General features: G+C 35.2%; 1 protein-coding gene across 11 annotated transcripts in view; it reads left to right on the top strand.

Moving 5' to 3' along the window:
- Positions 1-19,075, top strand: part of Kiaa0586 (KIAA0586 ortholog) — a 133,194-nt gene that overhangs the window by 55,186 nt on the left and 58,933 nt on the right. For 9 of the 11 annotated variants that reach the window (XM_071608002.1, XM_071608001.1, XM_071608000.1 and 6 more), the window contains 5 exons: positions 4,792-4,902; positions 7,616-7,705; positions 9,382-9,575; positions 11,210-11,328; positions 16,155-16,354. In XM_071608002.1, coding sequence (XP_071464103.1) covers positions 4,792-4,902; positions 7,616-7,705; positions 9,382-9,575; positions 11,210-11,328; positions 16,155-16,354 — 714 coding nt within the window. The remainder of the gene's footprint in view (positions 1-4,791; positions 4,903-7,615; positions 7,706-9,381; positions 9,576-11,209; positions 11,329-16,154; positions 16,355-19,075) is intronic. The other 2 variants (XM_071608006.1, XM_071608004.1) reach the window with 1 other exon arrangement.

Raw genomic sequence — 19,075 nt, 5'->3', positions numbered from 1 at the left:
TGGGCCCCTAAGCTTCTGCCTTAGAGGTGTGTACAACCCACCCAACCCCTAGGAGACTACAATGCAATGTTTCTGTTCAAGTTGTGAAATACACACACACACACACAAAAAAAAAAAAAAAAAAAACACGTGAAAAAGGGCTGGGGATGCGGCTCAGTTGTTAAGTGCCCTTGATCCCCAGTACCAAAAAATAAAATAAAATAAAAAACTGTTACCAAATAAGCAATCTTATTATCTAACTTTTGTTGAAAGTTGGATAAAACTTGGGATTAATTAAATTTGGATTATGTAAATAGAGATTGTTTTGATTGCATTTGCCAGTAATTACTAAGAATCTGAAATATTTATGTCCTGAGGCCCAAGAAGTTATTAATCTGATAGCAAAGTTTAGGAAGAAAAGCCTCTGTGTGTGTGTGTGTGTGTATATATATATGTTTTTTTGTGGTGATTTTTGTATAATCATGGAAAAGTTGGAAATACCCTAAATGTTTATCAATAGGAATGTAATTAAAATAATTAAGGTATTTGTTGAAAAATTAAAATATGAAAATATAAAGTCATACAGAGGCATGATAAGGTGTTTATGATCTAATAGTGAAAAATCAGAAATGAAAACTATTTTAGATTTACCTATGGATATATGCCGCAGTCTGGCTGGGCACAATCAGGAGCCACTTGTCAAAAGAAACTAACTTTATTTTTAGAACCACACACGCCAAACAAAACAGCCTCTCAGGAAAAACCCTCAGAGCCTCAACTGCCACCACCGGCTTTCCACAAGCCTCTCTCTCCCACACAAGCTTCTCTCCACCTCCCACAATCCTCCTGCTCTTGAGGCCGATTGGCTGGGTCATGTGGGCGGAGCCAAAAAAGTCCCCCAATGAGCAGCTCCATGGTCTGAAAGGGCAGGGAAACAGCCCAATGAGCATCACCGCAGAGGAGCCAATCAGCTAGATGTTGCTGGGGCCGCTGTGAGCCAATCATCAGCCGGCAGCTGGAAGTTTGCTGGCAGCTGGAAGTTTGCTGGGGCCCCTTCGGCTGTGGCTCTCAACACTCTCAACATCTCCCCCTCTCTGTTTAAACAACAAGCATGTGGCTTAGGGACCGTGCCTGCCTTAGGTTGTCCAATAGTACATATGGTCCTTAGGTTGGTACCATTGCAATTGGATCTTACCTGTCACTGACTACCGGTCCAGTATACAGCCACACCTGTGGAGAGGTCTTTGTACCAGCGGGGGGGGGTGAGGTTCTTTGCCTCACCTCTGTTGGCCCCCAAATTTTAGCTGGACGATCATGACAAGCAGAAGGGAGGAAGATACACCAAGCCAATTGACGGCTCCTTTTGGAAAAATTGTACCACCAATGACATCATCAGCAAAAATACCCCAACACTACCACAAGTCGCTGCACCAACAGATAGTTCACAATGCATACAGGTGAGCTCACAATGTGTCCAGGCAAGTTCTGCAAGCAGTTCAGTGATGGCTATTGTAGAAGCTGTAGATTGGTTTTATCTTTGACTTCACCAGCACTGGGATGAAGATAGGAATTCTGGCAATAATGGCTAAAGAAAAAATTATGTAACATTACAGAAGGCACTAAAAGAAAACAATTTTCTTAACAATTTATGTTGTCTTCACCGGCACTGGGATGAAGATAGGAATTCTGGCAATAATGGCTAAAGAAAAAAATATGTAACATTACAGAAGGCACTAAAAGAAAACAATTTTCTTAACAATTTACATTGTCTTCACCGACACTGGGATGAAGATAGGAATTCTGGCAATAATGGCTAAAGAAAAAATTATGTAACATTACAGAAGGCACTAAAAGAAAACAATTTTCTTAACAATTTACATTATCTTTAAGAGAATTATTAAATATAATGAAAAGGAAAGGTGAAAGTAAACAAACAGATCTGTTAACCTTCTTTTTTGTTTACATATTAAAACAATCCTCAACAGTTGTTTACCCAATTTAAATTAAACCATATAAATCACGTGAAAAAAAAATATTTGGATCCATTTTATCATGAGCGCTCATCATATATGATATATGGACATACGTACATTCAAACATATAACACAAAACACAAGTGTGCACACATAATATAATACATACAACACATAACATTATAGTAAAGGCCTTATAACTTTTTACAGGTGAAATCTCCATTGCAATGTTTAAAAACTCTATAGTCAAAAGATAGAACTGATCAGCAAAACATTAACCTAGGTCTGTATGAGCTCAAAAAACAAAATAGAACTTCATGATATGGCAAAGGGCAATAATAAAATAGATATTGAAAAAAGCATCCTGGTTCTGTTGCAGATGTAAGAATAGCCAAACTGGAGTTTTGGATATCAGTTGTTATGGATTTGAGCCAAATCATCTTCTTTTTGGTCTGTAGAAATCGCTTTAGTTAATGTTTCTGGAATCCAAATCGGCTGCTGTTCTCCCTGTGGAAACACATAAACAGACCCCCGACTCCAGACAATCACTGGGTCAGGACCTTGGTTAATCTCTCTGGAATCCAAATCGGCTGCTGTTCTCCCTGTGGAAACACACAAACAGACCCCCGACTCCAGACAATCACTGGGTCAGGACCTTGGTTAATCTCTCTGGAATCCAAATCGGCTGCTGTTCTCCCTGTGGAAACACACAAACAGACCCCCGACTCCAGACAATTACTGGGTCAGGACCTTTCCATTGTCCTGTTAGAATATCCTTCCAAAGTACCTTGGGCTTATGTACATTTTTTGGACACATATGCCTTTCCGCAGCACTAAGTCCTGATGAATCCAAATTTAAAAAGTTTAGAGTAAAAAGGGTTATTTTAAGTTTATCTTTGGGGAATATATACCCCTTCCCAATTCCTTCTTTTTGCTTTAATAAGTACATTTTAATAGTTTGATGAGCTCTTTCAACTATGCCTTGTCCCTGTGGATTGTATGGGATTCCTGTTATATGAGTAATGCCAAATGTTGAGCAAAATTGTTTAAAAGAGGTAGAAGTATAACCAGGGGCATTATCTGTTTTTAACTGTTTTGGAACACCCACAGTGGCAAAATTTTGTAAGCAATGAGCTATAACATCTTTAGTTTTTTCTCCGGCATGAAGGGAGCCCATCAAAAATCCAGAAGAAGTATCAACTGTAACATGCAAATATTTTAATTTTCCAAATTCTGGCAAGTGTGTGATGTCCATCTGCCATATATGGTTAGGTATCAATCCTCTAGGATTGACTCCAAGATTAACTTGTGGTAAAAAGGTCACACAATTTTGACATTGTTTTATTATTTGTCTAGCTTGTTCCTTAGTTATTTTAAAACGCTTTTGTAAAGTATTAGCATTGACATGGAACTTTTTATGAAAATGTATAGCTTCTTCTAGTGTAGAGAAAATATGTATGTCATGTGTAGTTTTATCTGCTAAATCATTGCCCAAACTAAGGGCTCCAGGCAATCCTGTATGTGCCCTGATATGTCCTATAAAGAATGGATCTTTTCTGTCCCAGATTAGACTTTGTATAGTGGAAAGCAAAGAGAAAACAGTAGAAGAAGGGGGAAATCCTACCAGCATCTTCAAGAGATACTATAGCATTAACTACATACTGACTATCAGAAGATAAATTAAATACAGAATCTTTAAACATCACAAAAGCTTGTAAAACTGCATTAAGCTCTACCTTTTGAGCTGATTGTTTGGGTACTAAAAATGTAAAAGTTTGATCAGGGGTAACTACTGCTGCTGTACCATTATTTGACCCATCAGTGAATATATTTGGAGCATTCATGATAGGTGTTTTTCTTGTCATTTTTGGAAAAATTACAGGATGCAATGACCAAAAAGACAATAAAGGATTAGATGGTAAGTGGTTATCAAATGAAACATTAGATTTGCACATGATTATTGCCCAAGTATTTAACTCATTAGCTAACTCATCAATTTGATTCATAGTATATGGAGTAATAATTTTATTGGGAGAAATTCCAAACACTCCCTTTGCTGCTTTTATTCCTTTGAGTATTAATTGTCCTACAGCCTCAGGATACCTAGTAAGAATAGTGTTAGGAGAATAAGATAAATCGTACGGGCCACCAAATGCCGCAGTCTGGCTGGGCACAATCAGGAGCCACTTGTCAAAAGAAACTTTATTTTTAGAACCACACACGCCAAACAAAACAGCCTCTCAGGAAAAACCCTCAGAGCCTCAACTGCCACCACCGGCTTTCCACAAGCCTCTCTCTCCCACACAAGCTTCTCTCCACCTCCCACAATCCTCCTGCTCTTGAGGCCGATTGGCTGGGTCACATGGGCGGAGCCAAAAAAGTCCCCCAATGAGCAGCTCCGTGGTCTGAAAGGGCAGGGAAACAGCCCAATGAGCATCACCGCAGAGGAGCCAATCAGCTAGATGTTGCTGGGGCCGCTGTGAGCCAATCATCAGCCGGCAGCTGGAAGTTTGCTGGCAGCTGGAAGTTTGCTGGGGCCCCTTCGGCTGTGGCTCTCAACACTCTCAACAGATATATCTATATATAAATCTATAGATAAATATAAAATAGGTAAATATAAAAGGACAAAGAATATAGTGAAATGGAGTTGGTTTAAGATAGAATTTTCTGTTTCCTCCTTTACTTTTTATATTTTATAAAATAAGCTTTCATAATTTAAAAAGTTTGTTAGCCATTAACTTTACAATAAAAATTTAGAGGGCACATTTTTCTATCTAGCTTTTTGAGGAATATTTGGGTCAGAATGATGCGGAAAATTAGATGTCGTGTTCTGTTGTAGGTATTACCCAGTGTAGACATTGACAGCATTTCAAATGGTAGTGTTGATGGTGGTTCATCTCTGTCAAGTCCCAAAGAAGCCTCTCTTCCTCAGCTGCAGACTTGGATTCAGGTATATTTCAGAATTCTATCACTGTTTTGAGTAATGTCTGAGTGTAGGTTTTATTCCATGCAAAAGCATTCTATCATAATCATAATCTATTATAATTAGATTTTTTTGAAGAAAAGATTCAGAATAAATCTCAAATTGTTTATGAACTTGAAAGAAAATTTATTTTAGATCCTTACGTTTGTAAGTATTCAGAAAGTAATAATCCATACTATAACATTTTTAAAAAATATTTATTTATTTATTTTTGCATTACAATTCTTAATACACCATTATATCATAATTTATCATAACTCTGATTATATATAAGGTATGTTGACACCAAATTCACATCTTCATACATGTATTTTGTATATGAGGGTCTCCTTTCACTATCTATGCTATTCCCCTTCTCCCTCCCTTTCCCTCCCACCCCTATTCCCTATCTAGAGGTAATCTTCCTCCCTTGCTCTCCCTCCCAATCCCATTTTGAGATACCCACCTTATATCAGAGAAGACATTCGGCATTTATTTTTTTGGGATTGGCTAACTTCACTTAGCATAATCTTCTCTAATGCCATCCATTTCCCTGCAAATGACATGATCTTATTCTTTTTTATTGCTGAGTAATATTCCATTGTGTATAAATGCCACATTTTTTTTTATCCATTCACTGAAGGACATTTAGTTTGGCTCCACAGTTTAGCTATTGTGAATAATTGTGCTGCTATAAACATTGATGTGGCTGTGTCCCTGTAATATGCTGTTTTTAGGTCCTTTGGGTAAGTATGAGAAGAGGAATAGCTGGGTCAAATGGTGATTCCATTCCCAGTTTTCCAAGGAATCTCCATACTGCTTTCCAAATTGGCTGCACCAATTTGCAGTCCCACCAGTAGTGTATGAGTGTACCCCCCCACACCCCCGCATCCTCGCCAGCACTTGTTGTTTGTCTTCATAATGGCTGCCACTCTTACTGGAGTGAGATGGTATCTTAGAATAGTTTTAATTTGCATTTCTCTGATTGCTAGAGATGATGAGCATTTTTTCGTATATTTGTTGATTGATTATATATCCTCTTCTGAGAAGTGTCTGTTCAGGTCCTTGGCCCATTTATTGATTGGATTATTTGTTTTTTTGGGTGCTTGTCTTGTTGAGGTCTTTATATACCCTAGAGATTAGAGCTCTATCTGATCTGTGAGGGGTAAAAATTTGTCCCCAGGATGTAGGCTCCCTATTCACTTCACATATTATTTCTTTTGCTGAGAAAAAAACTTTTTAATTTGAATCCATCCCATTTATTGATTCTTGGTTTTAATTCTTGTGCTATAGGTGTCTTATTAAGGAGGTTGGGGCCTAGCCCCACATGGTGGAGATTAGGGCCTACTTTTTCTTCTATTAGATGCAGAGTCTCTGGTTTAATCCCTAGATCCTTGATCCATTTTGAGTTAACTTTTTTGCATGGTGCGAGATAGGGATTCAGTTTCATTTTGTTGCTTATGGATTTCCAGTTTTCCCAGCACTTTGTTGAAGATGCTATCCTTTCTCCAGTGAATGCTTTTGGCACCTTTATCTATAGATGTATATTTATGGTTAGTCTCTGTGTCTTCTATTCTATACCATTGGTCTACTAGATCCTTACATTTGTAAGTATTCAGAAAGTAATAATCCGTACTATAACTTTTTGATAACTTGTGAGACTCTCATATAAATAAAGAATTTCTCTTTGGTAAAGAATCTTTGATTTACAGGAAATTATAGATTTCCTTAATATGAATTATCTAGTGACAATTGGAGTTCATAGTTTAGGATGTTACATTGTCATCATGTTGTCATGATACAAAAATATGCAATCTAGTATGTATTTGCTTCTGAATAATTAAGTTATGCCTTTACTACACAGAAAAATAGCACTGTAGATGGTCCTGGTTTTATCTTAGTCTTGCTGTTGTGAGCAAATTTGGTCATTTGGGGGTAGTTTTAAAGAGAGGAGAAAAACCAATGATCTCTCATAGTTACAAATAGTAGAACTGACTCTAAATGAAATTTATACCTACTTTTAATTTTCACTAGTAATTTTTTTCACGAGAATTTTATTGAAACATATATGACAAATAAAAAACTTTTTGAAATGTTTATCATTCTGTTCTCAGCAAGAGGCTATTGCGGTTTTTAGTGACTAGCCTTTGCATAGCAAGGCTTGGAAACTAAATTTGTGAAATGACTGTTTATGTAAAAAAAAAAATTACTTGATTCTGTATCTTTTTGTGAGTTTGTGTATAATTACATACATAAAACATTCTTCTTTATCTAAACTATGAGAGAAATCATAATCATAACATTTTGATCAATTGACTTAATAGCATTTGTTGATGGAGTCCTTTTTTTTTTTTTTTACATATCTTTATTTTATTATTTATTTTTATGTGGTGCTGAGGATTGAACCCAGGGCCTCATACATGCTAGGTGAGCACTCTACAGCTGAGCTACAACCCCAGCTCCTTGATGGAGTTCTTTAAATGTTAAAACTGATATTTAATTTTTTATTGCTTTGAAATGATGACCTAATGGTTTGGGACTAGCTTGATTTCATTTTCTAATTGAATAAATTGATAACAGAATATTAAAATAAAAAACAGGGCCATGTAATTGCAAATTTATGCTACATGTGGAAATATAAATTACATATAAGATTTAAAAAATTGAACACAACAAAAACTTTCTTTAAATGCTTTCTTAGATTCCACAATTTATGAAGGTAGATGAAGAGGATGAGAAGTTTCCAGGGAGTAACTTTGATGAAGTAATCGATGTTATACAGGTAACAAAGGTTAGAAACCATGAACAATTGTATGTCTACCAGTATTTTCCAAGTGGTTGAATATCTTTTGACTATCAATATTATGTTGCAGTGCTTTGAGAAACTAGCTTTTACTTTTACTTCAAGTTGTTCACTTTTATTTTTAAAAAATTATCAAGTTGTTATTCCATAATACAATGTTGTTTTTATCTGTAGTACCTTTCTGCCTCCATGAAATTTTATGATTATCTGCTGTTTCTAACCTACATCTTGTCTTGTTTGCTTTTTACTTTTCTTTTTTCTTTCCATTGCTTTTGGTTTCCCTCTTTTGAACCAGTCCTTTTTTCATTTTATGACATTTATCTCTTGATTTCGAAAAGGTCACCTGATAGTTTATACTGAGAAAAAAAAGTTGTGAATAGTTTAAAATTTGAGGGAAAATCCCATATGCAGGCAGAGTTATAGAAATAAAGGAACAGAAGTAGGGAAAAAGTAGGAGGAAGTAAAATATAAAAGATGGAAAAAAGGATGATAGATCAAAGAAACTACTTGAATATTATATGTCATTGGATTTTAGGGAAGATATTTTTTGCATTTCTTTCAGAGCTGAGACTAGTGCTATTAATCAAAAAATGAAAGCCTACTTTAAAATATGCAGAGGTATGTGTTATATTAATGCTTTTTGCTCACAGGTATGTTTTCTTATCTGAGCACCATATAAGTGTTTTGGATACAAGAACCCTATTTATTTTCATATTCCTCATGCCTAATGAAAGAAACAGTAGAACTAGCAAGGGATTTAGAGTTCAAAGACAAGGGTTCCTGCCCTTTCTCTACCACTTATTAGCTGTGTACTTCATATGTCTGTAGTTGCTTCAAAATAACACGTGAAGGGGGAAACGGGTGGGAGGTTAGTTTAGATTACACAGAGTTGGCCATGAGTTGAGAGCTGTTGAAACTGAGAATAGATAAATGTGATTCTTATTATTTATTTATAACAAATAATATGTGGGAACTATTTTATTTTTTTAAAGATGTGTGACATTTTTCATCATAATCAGTTTAAAAATTCCAGAAATAACTCTTTTGATCATGATGATATGAATAATGTATAAGGTGATCTTACTGCATGTTTATTTATTTATAAATATTTTTAGTGTAGATGGACACAATACCTTTATTTATTTATTTTTATGTGGTGCTGAGGATTAAACCCAGATCCTCACCTGTGAAAGGCAAATGTTTTACCACTGAGCTACAACCCCAGTCCTCTAACTGCATATTTAAATTGTAATTTTTACAAGAGGGAACAGTGATAATTGGAAGCATCAGTTTTTTTTATGACAATAAATTCAATATATAAATTTCTACAAGGAACTGTTAAATGTTTTATGCAGTAATAATCAAGTTTTCTAGGTTTTTTTTTTTTTTGACTGTAGGGAATGAACATTGTTTTTTTTATTTTGTTTTTTCTTTTTCTTTGTCTCCCCCCCCCCCCCCCGCCCCAAATTGGGTTTTAGAGACACATAATTTTGTAATAAATTTTCTGCAAAGTGATACATATGATTGATATGTTATAATAATGTGCTCCCACATTAGAAATGCGAGTTAATGCACCCAGGTAAGTTCCCTGTCTATACGTGGCACTCAGTAAATGTTCATATTCAGATACGTGAACATGATAATTTTGTTTTTATTCTTACCAGGAAGAGGAAAAATGTGATGAAATCCCAGAAAGCTCTGAACCATTACTAGAATTTAACAGAAGTGTTCAAGTTGCTTCTACAAAGTATAATGGTCCTCCATTTCCACCAGTTGTTTCTACTTTTCAGCCCACTACTGAAATTCTGGATAAAGTAATTGAGAGAAAAGAAACATTGGAAAATAGCTTAATTCAGTGGTGCGTTTACAATGATTTCAGTATGAATAGATAGTAGCAAATATAAATGGGAAGTATTAAATTTTAGTCAAAAAATCTTCCTTGTCTCTTTTTGTTTATTAAACTTTTCCTTTGCTAATTGATGTAATGCTAAAGGCATAACTAACTGTTGGAGGTATTATTTTGGTCCTTGAATATTTATACTTTTGCTGTGGCAAGAGGCTTTTCTGAGTAATTAAACCTTTAAAATGTACATGTTCTTTTATCTAGTGACTCATTTTCAGAAACTTAGCCTAAGGAAATAATTATGGATTTGCTACCAGGCCATATAACACCTAGCATTAGAAACAAGTCACTGTTTTAAGTTTATCACATATTTACAACAGTAACTAGTAATACTGTTATTACATGTAAATATGAAGTGAATTCTTATTATATTGTGTAAAACCTTAAGGAATTTATGGAGTAAAATAAAGCAACTGGATATTAATAGAGTTATTAACCTTAGGTTTAGAAGACTGTGGAGGGACATTGAAAGATACTAATAGTTTGCTGGTGTATAAATGATACTTACAATGGAACCCCAGCTTATAAGACCTTATTCAAAAATAAGTGTGCATAGAACAGAAGTTCAAAATGTATATACCAAATTGTTAATTGTGTTTATTCCTGAATCTAGAATTATTAAGTGAACATTATAAATTTTTAAAAGCTTTTATATATTTTCTGCTACAAATGTCTGTCATTTGTATAATAATAAATTTTTTGTGGGGAGGGTACCAGGGATTGAACTCAGGGGCACACGACCACTAAGCCACATCCCCAGCCCTATTTTGTATTTTATTTAGAGACAGGGTCTCACTAAGTTGCTTAGTGCCTCACTTTTGCTGAGGCTGGCTTTGAACTTGCGATTCTCCTGTTTCAGCCTACTGAGCAGCTGGGGTTCAGGCGTGAGCCACCGTACCTGTCTTAATAACATTTTCTAAGAAGTTTGTTAGCTACTCTAAAGAAATGTACTAACAGAGGTTTTCTATTCTTTTCCCCTTTCCTTTCCCTTCTTCTTCTTTCGAAAATGACTTTGGAAAAAACCTTTTCTTTCCTTTTTAAGAGGAAAACTACTCTTCATTACAGTCAGTGGAAAGGGCAGATGGATATTTTTCTCTAATTTTGATCTGATACAGTTTTATATGTGTATTCTTAGAGTGGAAATCAAACCTAGGTATGCAATGTGCTCAACAATCATTAGGCAAATCTTCAATTTAGGGGTTCTGTTAGCCTTTTTTATTTTCGGACAGGGTCTCTCTAAGTTGCTTGGGGCCTTGCTAAGTTGCTGGGGTTGTCTTTGAACTTGCAATCCTCCTGTTTGAGCCTCTTGGACTGCTGGCATGGGCCACCATGCCTGGCTAACATGGAAGATTTTAATTTGATTTCTTTGACTATCTGAATACTCTCCCACAAGGAGATTCTGTTTCATGTGTTTTATCTTGTTTGAAGGCACATTTTTTTCTTCTTTCAGGTGTAACTTTCAAATGACTGCTTTTACATATAATATTTGTGCCCCTAGGTAAATGTTATTTTTAAGGTTGATATGTGTAACATTTTATATATTTCAATCAAATTTAGAAATCATTAATTTGTATCTCCCCACCTTCCAGGGTAGAACAAGAAATAATGTCAAGGATTATCTCTGAGCTCTATCCAATCCAGCAGCAGGCCAGACTTAATGCCAGTGTTTCATTCAGTGAGGCAAGTGAACCAATGACCTCTGACATTGGTAAGTGAAATGGAATTTTTTGTTGTTATTATTAAAGACAGAATCTTTTAGTTCATTATGATTTATATATCCCAGAGGTCATTTGGCTGACAAAAGCTAAGATTTTGTTGTTGTTGGTGGTGGTTTTTTGTGGTACTGAGTATCAAACCCAGGGTCTTAGGCATGCTAGGTAAGCACTTAACAACTGAGCTCCATCCACAACCCCCCAAAAAAGATGAGGTCTTATTTCAGATCTTACTTCTTAGTTCCTCTCTAGTACTCTAGAGGAGGTCAGTTCTCCCTCATTCCCTTATTTCATATTGCAGCACTCAGATTATTAAACTACCCCTTTCCTTGCACCCCCAAACTCTGTTATTCTCCCAGAGTACTTTATATATTTTTTATTACAGTATTTAATAGATTATATTATGGTTGTTTTACTTATCTTTCTCATTCACTAGACTGTAAATTACTCAGGATTTAAGTTATTTCTCCTAACCCTTGATTAACACCTAAAAAAGAGTTTTAAGTATTCACTGAATGGTTTAATGAGCCTCTTTCTGTGAGGAATCCCATACCATTCTTCTCCTTCTTAACCTCCTTCTTCTCCTCCTTTTCCTCTTCCATATTTTTCTTCTCTTCCTCTTTCTCTTCTCTATTTCCCTTCCTCTCCTATTGTTTGTCTATCAGTTTTTTTGAAAGCCTTAAATTTCAACAATTCTCAGTGTACAATTAGACAGGTGTTGACACATGTATGCAGCTGTGCATTAGTCACACAGTATGCACCTGTGCATTAGTCACACAGTCATGCTGTAGAAAGGCCTTTTTGACATCTTCCAAAGTTCCCTTAATGCTGCTGCCTCCTGCTTCACCTTCCTGATGCTGAGAATTCAAGCTGGGGATGTTTAATCACTGAGTTACATCACCGGTCAATTTTTAAAAATTTTATTTTGAGACAGGATCTTGCTGAATTGCCCAAACTTTTGATCCTCCTGCTTCAGCCTCCTGAGTAGCTGGAGTTTCAAGAATGTGCTACCTTTCCAGATCCTTAATGCCACTTTGCAGAAAATTTCTATCCCCCACCTATGCCTGGTGGTCACAAACAACTACAGAGCTGCTTTATATCACTATTTTTATCTTATCTGGACTTTCATATATATAAATCATACAGTATATAGGTTTTTGTTTGCTGACTTGTTTTATTTGGCTTATGCTGAATATGCTTTAGATTCAATCTCCAGTACCACTTATACTATTTCATGTAGTAGTATTATACTCTATGGATATACCAAAATTTGTTAATACACTTACCAGTTGATTGATATTTATAGTTTTTAATTTGGGGCTATTATAAATAAAGCTGTTATGAATATTTGCTGACAAATATTGTGTAGACAACTTTTTAATTTTCTTGGTCACATGTTAAATAAATGTATATAAGAAGCTGCTAAATATTTTCCAAAGCAGATATACTATTTTGTATTATAACAGCAATGTACAAAAGTTTTAATTCTTCCACAATTTCAATAGTACCTGGTATATCAGTGTTTTTATTTTAGCCATTGTACATATGTGGAGATATGTCATTGTGTTTTTTTAAATTTACATTTCCCTAATTATACTAGTGACTGAGTAGTATAATTACTAATAATGATTAATGATGTTTCACAGATTTTCATCTTCATATTTACTTTGGTGAAATATTATTTCAAATCTTTTTTTTTTTGCAGGGAGTGGGTACTGACTGGGGATTGGACCCAGGAATGCTTAACCACTGAAGCCACATTCCCAGTTCTTTTAATATTTTATTTTGAGACAGGGTTTTGCTAAGTTACTTAAGGCCTTGCTAAATTGTTGAGGCTGGCTTTGAACTTGTGATCCTCCTGCTTCAGCCTTCTGAGTCCCTGAGATTACAGGTGTATGCTATTGCACCTGGCTTATTTTAAATCTTTTGCTCATTTTTAAATTGGGGTTTGTGCCTTTATACATATTATTGGGTTATAATGTTTTTCATTCTAGATGCAAACCATTTGTTTTTGTTTTTGGTACTGGGGATTGAATCCAGAGGTGCTTTACCACCAAGCAACATCTCCAGTCCTTTTTATTTTAAGACAAGGTCTCAAAATAAAAAGTTTCTGAGGCCAGCCTTGAACTTGCAATACTTTCTCAGCTTCTTGAGTTGTGGGATTATAGGTATATGCCACCACACCCAGCCAAATACAAGTTCATTATTGTTTATGTGTTTTGCAAATATGTCCTTATAATTTATACCTTGCCTTTTTGTTTTCTCAACATTATCTTTTGAAGACAAATGGTTTATTTTGATGAAGTCTAATTTATCAATATTTCTTTTGTAGTTTGTGGCTTTTGGGGGACATACTACTTAATAAATCTTTGCCTAAGTAAAAATCATTAAGATGTTTTTTTTGTTTTCTTCTAGAAGGTATATGGTTTTAGATTACATTTAGTTCCTTAGTATTTTTTTTTACTCAGGGGCTGGGGTGTGAATACAGGGCTTCTTGCATACTAAGCAAGTGGTCTACCACTGAGCAACATCCCCAGCTTTTTTTTTGTTGTTCTTGTGCTGAGAATGGAACCCAGGGCCTCATGTATGCTAGGCAAACACTACCACTGAGCAGTTGTAGCACTCTTTGTTGCAAAGTTTTTCCTTTTGCTATTGAATTACCTTAATACCTTTATTGAAAATTAATTGGCTATATGTCTAGATCCATTTGTGAACTTTCATGAATCTACATGTCTTTTACCAATACCACATACTTGATTATTGTAATTTAATGATAAGTTTTGAAACAAAGTATTTTCCAACTTTGTTGCTTTTTTAAATTTTACATTTCTATGTATTATTACCTGTATTGTCTTTCTTCTTTTCAGTCTCAGAATAACCTTCTGTTCTCCTTTTATAGACTGATCTTCAACTGACCAAATCCTATCCTTAGAGTTTGCATTTACTTTCTCATTGTCCACCTTTTCTTCAGTCCTGAGGGTTGGTTTCCTGGAGTCTCCTTTAAGAAATTTCTTAAAATTTTCACAGGCTGCTCCCTTTCAAATCCTTATTCTAGTAGATGGCTCTAGCCTGGACACTGTTGCCTGCTTCTAATCCTTAAAATGTTCCCTGGGTTTTAACATAACAACTTTATGCCATTGTTATCTTTTCAGCTTTAAGACCTTCATTTCATCATTTATTTTCTGCTACTTGAGTAGTTTGTGTGCCTTGCCCCTTTTCTATTTTTCCAGTTTCCTCTTTCATTGTCCTGTGTCATTTGATGACTCTTAAGCCATGCATTTAGGCTGTAAACTTAGAGTTTTGCCTATTGATGGATATTCTACTTGATGCTCCATTGGCATCCCAAATTTGGCATATCCAAAGTACATGTAATTTTTCTACCTAGACTTGTTCTTTGTTCTCTATTTCTGTTAATGATTACACAGATTTTTCCCAGCACCCAATTTTCAAAGCCTTGGGGTTATTGTTTGTTTCATTCTCTTTTCTTTGCTCTTCCTCAGCCCCAGGGACTCAGCCAAAACCTGCATCTCAGTTCCATACTCTTTATTGTTGCATTTGGTTACTTCTTCCTGTTTAATAAAGCTCGCATCTGTCTCCCACACTGCTGTATCCTGGATTTTCTCTTATCATTTAATTTTTTTAAAGAAAGAAAAAAAATGATCAACAAAGTTACAAGAAAATTGATATTTCCCTGGATAAAATTTTTTTCTTTTCTTCTTCTTCTTTTTTCAGTTGTAGATAGACACAATACCTTTATTTATTATTTTATGTGGTGCTAAGGATCGAACCCAGTGCCTCACACATGCTAGGCAGGCACTCTACCACTGAGCCACAACCTCAGCCTCTGGATGAAAATCTTTAAGATTTCCAAATTTGGTATTTATATCCTGTTCTCTTTTTTTTATAAAACTGTGTTTATTTGCTTTTTTTTTTTTTTTTGCCAGTGTCTAAGGAGGACTTTTTTGGCTTTATGACATAGATATTCTGATTCTTGGTCATGCCAAACAAACAAACAAATGATTATAGAAATTAAAAGGGAGATTTTTTGAATATGAGTTTTGGATTATTGATATAAAAATAGCCCTGGCTTTTGGAAACTATAAATTTTTATTTTTTACCCTCAGCAAGTGATCCTAAGACATCTGTAAATAATCCCATAGATTGCTGTCATTGTTGTACTACTAAAAGAATACTCTTTGGAGAGAGCACATCTCCTTTGGGTTGTACAGATCATCGTTCATGTATTTATACTGTTTAGAAATACCACTTCATGGTCAGTAAAGTCTCGAAAAGCTTTACTTAATTTTGAATACATTCATGTAAATGAAAAGTAAAACCCATTGGAAAATTAATATATCTACAGAACATCTAATAAGTACCTAAACTGCTATAGACTTTTGAGGAGCCCCAGCCTGTAATGTTGATAACTGGTGTATCTGAAACTAGATGAAAGAAAATTCGCCTCACACTTATTACATCCTTTTGCTTTGGTCAAAATTGGAAATGTTAGTTTGTTTTCAGATGAGGACATTCAATAAGAATGCAAGTCCTTTTTATCATTAAATTCTGCAGTGGCAGGGAAGAGTATAACTAGGTTTTCACCTATATGTTTTCCTTTCCTTCTTGGTTTATTGAGAGAAGATTTTCATTACGTTATTGTCTTGCTTTCTTTCCTGGTAAGTAGGTGTGTTTGTATTTTCACCGTTACTTCTTCTCCCTTCCTCATAATATATATGCATCTCTAAAATCTTTTAGGAATTAAGTTTTGGATTATAAATGGTGTCTTGGCCACTTATTCCAAAAGTTTTTTTTATTTTTTTAGTGGAAGGAACAAGCTATGGTGCTCTCCAGCTCTTTGTTGATGCAGGGGTTCCTGTGAATTCGGACATGATTAGCCATTTTGTGAATGAAGCTCTGGCTGAGACCATTGCTGTCTTGCTGGGTGACAGAGAAACAAAGAAGCAAGATCCTGTGGCTACAAGTGTTTCTGGTGATGTTTTATCAAAGGAAACATGTTTTCTGGTAGGAGTGCCTCTGCTTTCATGATTAAAAGAGTTCTGTGGAGTTTTTTTTTTTTTAATATATTATTAAAGAATGGTTAAATAATAGATGAATTTTAAACTGCATAAGATAAGATAATGGTGTATGGCAGAAATTTTATTTCTTGTTGCTATGACTAAAGTGTAATATTTTTCCTAGCATTTTATTTTGAAAACTTAAATCTAGAAAAAAGTTGAGAATATGATACAATGGACATTTATAAACCCTTTACCTATATTTCACAATTGATAGTATTTTGGCACACTTAAAAAATAACTCTACATAATTATATCCTTTAAAAAACATTTGAGGGGCTGGGGATGAGGTTCAAGCAGTAGCGTGCTCGCTTGGCATGCGTGCGGCCCAGGTTCGATCCTCAGCACCACATACAAACAAAGATGTTGTGTCCCCCGATAACTAAAAAATAAATATTAAAATTCTCTCTCTCTCTCTCTCTCCCCCTCCCTCTCTCCCTCTCTCTTAAAAGAAAAAAAAAATAAAATAAAAAACATTTGAAAGTTTTAGACATCATGATACTTTACCTCAAATGCATCAGCAATATCACCTAAAAATAAGGTACTTTATTACAAATGGGCAAAGAAACTAAACGGATGCTTCTCAAAAGAAGAAATATGAATGGTCAACAAATATATGAAAAAATATCCAACATCTCCAGCAATTAGAGAAATGCAAATTAAAACTACACTGAGATTTCATTTCACTCCAGTCAGAATGGCAGTTATCAAGAGTACAAGTAACAATAAATGTCAGCGAGCATCGGGGGAAATGGTACATTCATACATTATTGGTGGCACTGCAGATTGGTGCAACCACTCTGGAGAGCAGTATGGAGATTCCTCAAAAAACTAGGAATGGAATCACCATTTGAACCTGTTATCCCACTCCTTGGTATATATCCAAAGGATTTAAAATCACCATACTACAGTGACACTGGCACATCAATGTTTATAACAGCACAATTCCCAATAGCTAAGCTATGGAGCCAACCTAGGTGCCCTTCAACAAATGGATAAAGAAAATGTGATGTGTATATACAATGGAGTGTTACTCAGCCATAAAGACGAATGACTTCATGACATTTGCCAGTAAATGGATGCTAAGTGAAATAAGCCAGTCTCCCCAAACCAGAAGTTGATTGTTTTCTCTGATATGTGGATGCTAACCCACAATAAGGGGGGGAGGGGAAGAATAGAACTTCAGTGAATTAGACAAGGGGAATGAAGGGAAGGGAGGAGGGATAGGAAAAGGAAAGACAATGGAATGAATCTGACATAACTTACATATGTTTATGTATGAATACACCACAGTGAATCTCACCATTATGTACATCCACAAGACTGGAGTCCTAATTATTAGAATAAGATATATTCCATGCTTACATAATTATATCAAATGGATTTTACTGTCATATGTAACTAAAAAGAACCAATAAAATAAATATTACATAAATAACATATGTTACATAAATAAAATACCATTCTTATAACTCCCAACTTTAACATTGCTATGTTATATAGAATATGGAGACTGTATTCAGATTTCTCCAGTTGTTCCAGAAATGTCTGTCTTAAAAAAATTCAAGATATAGCCAAGGAAGGCCATTTTGCTTTAGGTTATTATGTGAAGTGATGTTTTTATCTTTAAAAGAAAGTATATTTGCCTTATTATGTTAGTTGGAATTTTTAAGCTTTTTTAGCATTATAAAATTATATCCAAAATTTACTTGTCATTACCAGCTGCTTAAAACTCTTAGTCACTTCTGAGCCTTTTGATTACAAAGATATATGGGTGCAACATCGATTTGGTACATAAACATAAAGTTATAATTTGATGTTTTTAGGGATTGGTGTGGTATAAATTTGCCCAAATCTGTGCTTTATTAACTCCTTGGTAGTGAACACAGTGTTGATGTGGTCAGGGTTGTAGTTTTCTCTATGGCAATTACTTTGGTTTGTTTTTAGTCTATATGCTTTCATGAAGGTGATTCAATGAAAAAAAAAACTTAGAAAAAAAAAACCCAATGTGTAAATAGGCACGTTACAAAATTTAAAAGCATTGACTTTGGAGTTCATAACACCTGATTTGACCCCTCAGCTCTATACTTTAGTCTTACTGTATAGTAGAGATAGAATAGAGTTTAAATGACTGTGACTTAACCAAAATCTGCTTACTGAATATCTAGTAAGGCAAGCCCTCCCACATGATTTATTCTTTATCTTCACAATTGCCATTTTTTTTTAACCCTTGGACCCATTTAATATGTTTGTCCAAATATATGTTAAAAAGAGTTTTTTGGCATTTTTTTTTCTTTTGAAATGGGGTTCTACTATATTGCCTAGGCTGTCCTCAAACTCTCAAACACCTACCATCTTCTTGCCTCAGCCTGGTGACTACAGGTGCATACCACCACACCCAACTTTGTGTGTGGTGCTGGGGATTGAACCCATGGCCTTATGCATTTGAGGCAAGCATTCTGCCAACTGGGCTTAATCCCCAGCCCCACACTTAATCTAAGTGCCATAACAAATCAATCAATCAACCTCTCTCTCTCTCTCTCTCTCTCTCTCTCTCTCTTTCTCTGTCACGGGGGGAGCTTGCAGTGCTGGGTATTGAACCCAGAGCCTCATGCATGCTAGGCAAGTGCTGTACCACTGGGCTTCACCCCCAGTCTTTCATCATTAA

This window comes from Marmota flaviventris, chromosome 2 (assembly GCF_047511675.1).
Source record: "Marmota flaviventris isolate mMarFla1 chromosome 2, mMarFla1.hap1, whole genome shotgun sequence".
Lineage (NCBI taxonomy): Eukaryota > Metazoa > Chordata > Mammalia > Rodentia > Sciuridae > Marmota > Marmota flaviventris.
Note: the sequence above shows the minus strand (reverse complement) of the source record. Positions and strands in the feature narration are given on the sequence as shown.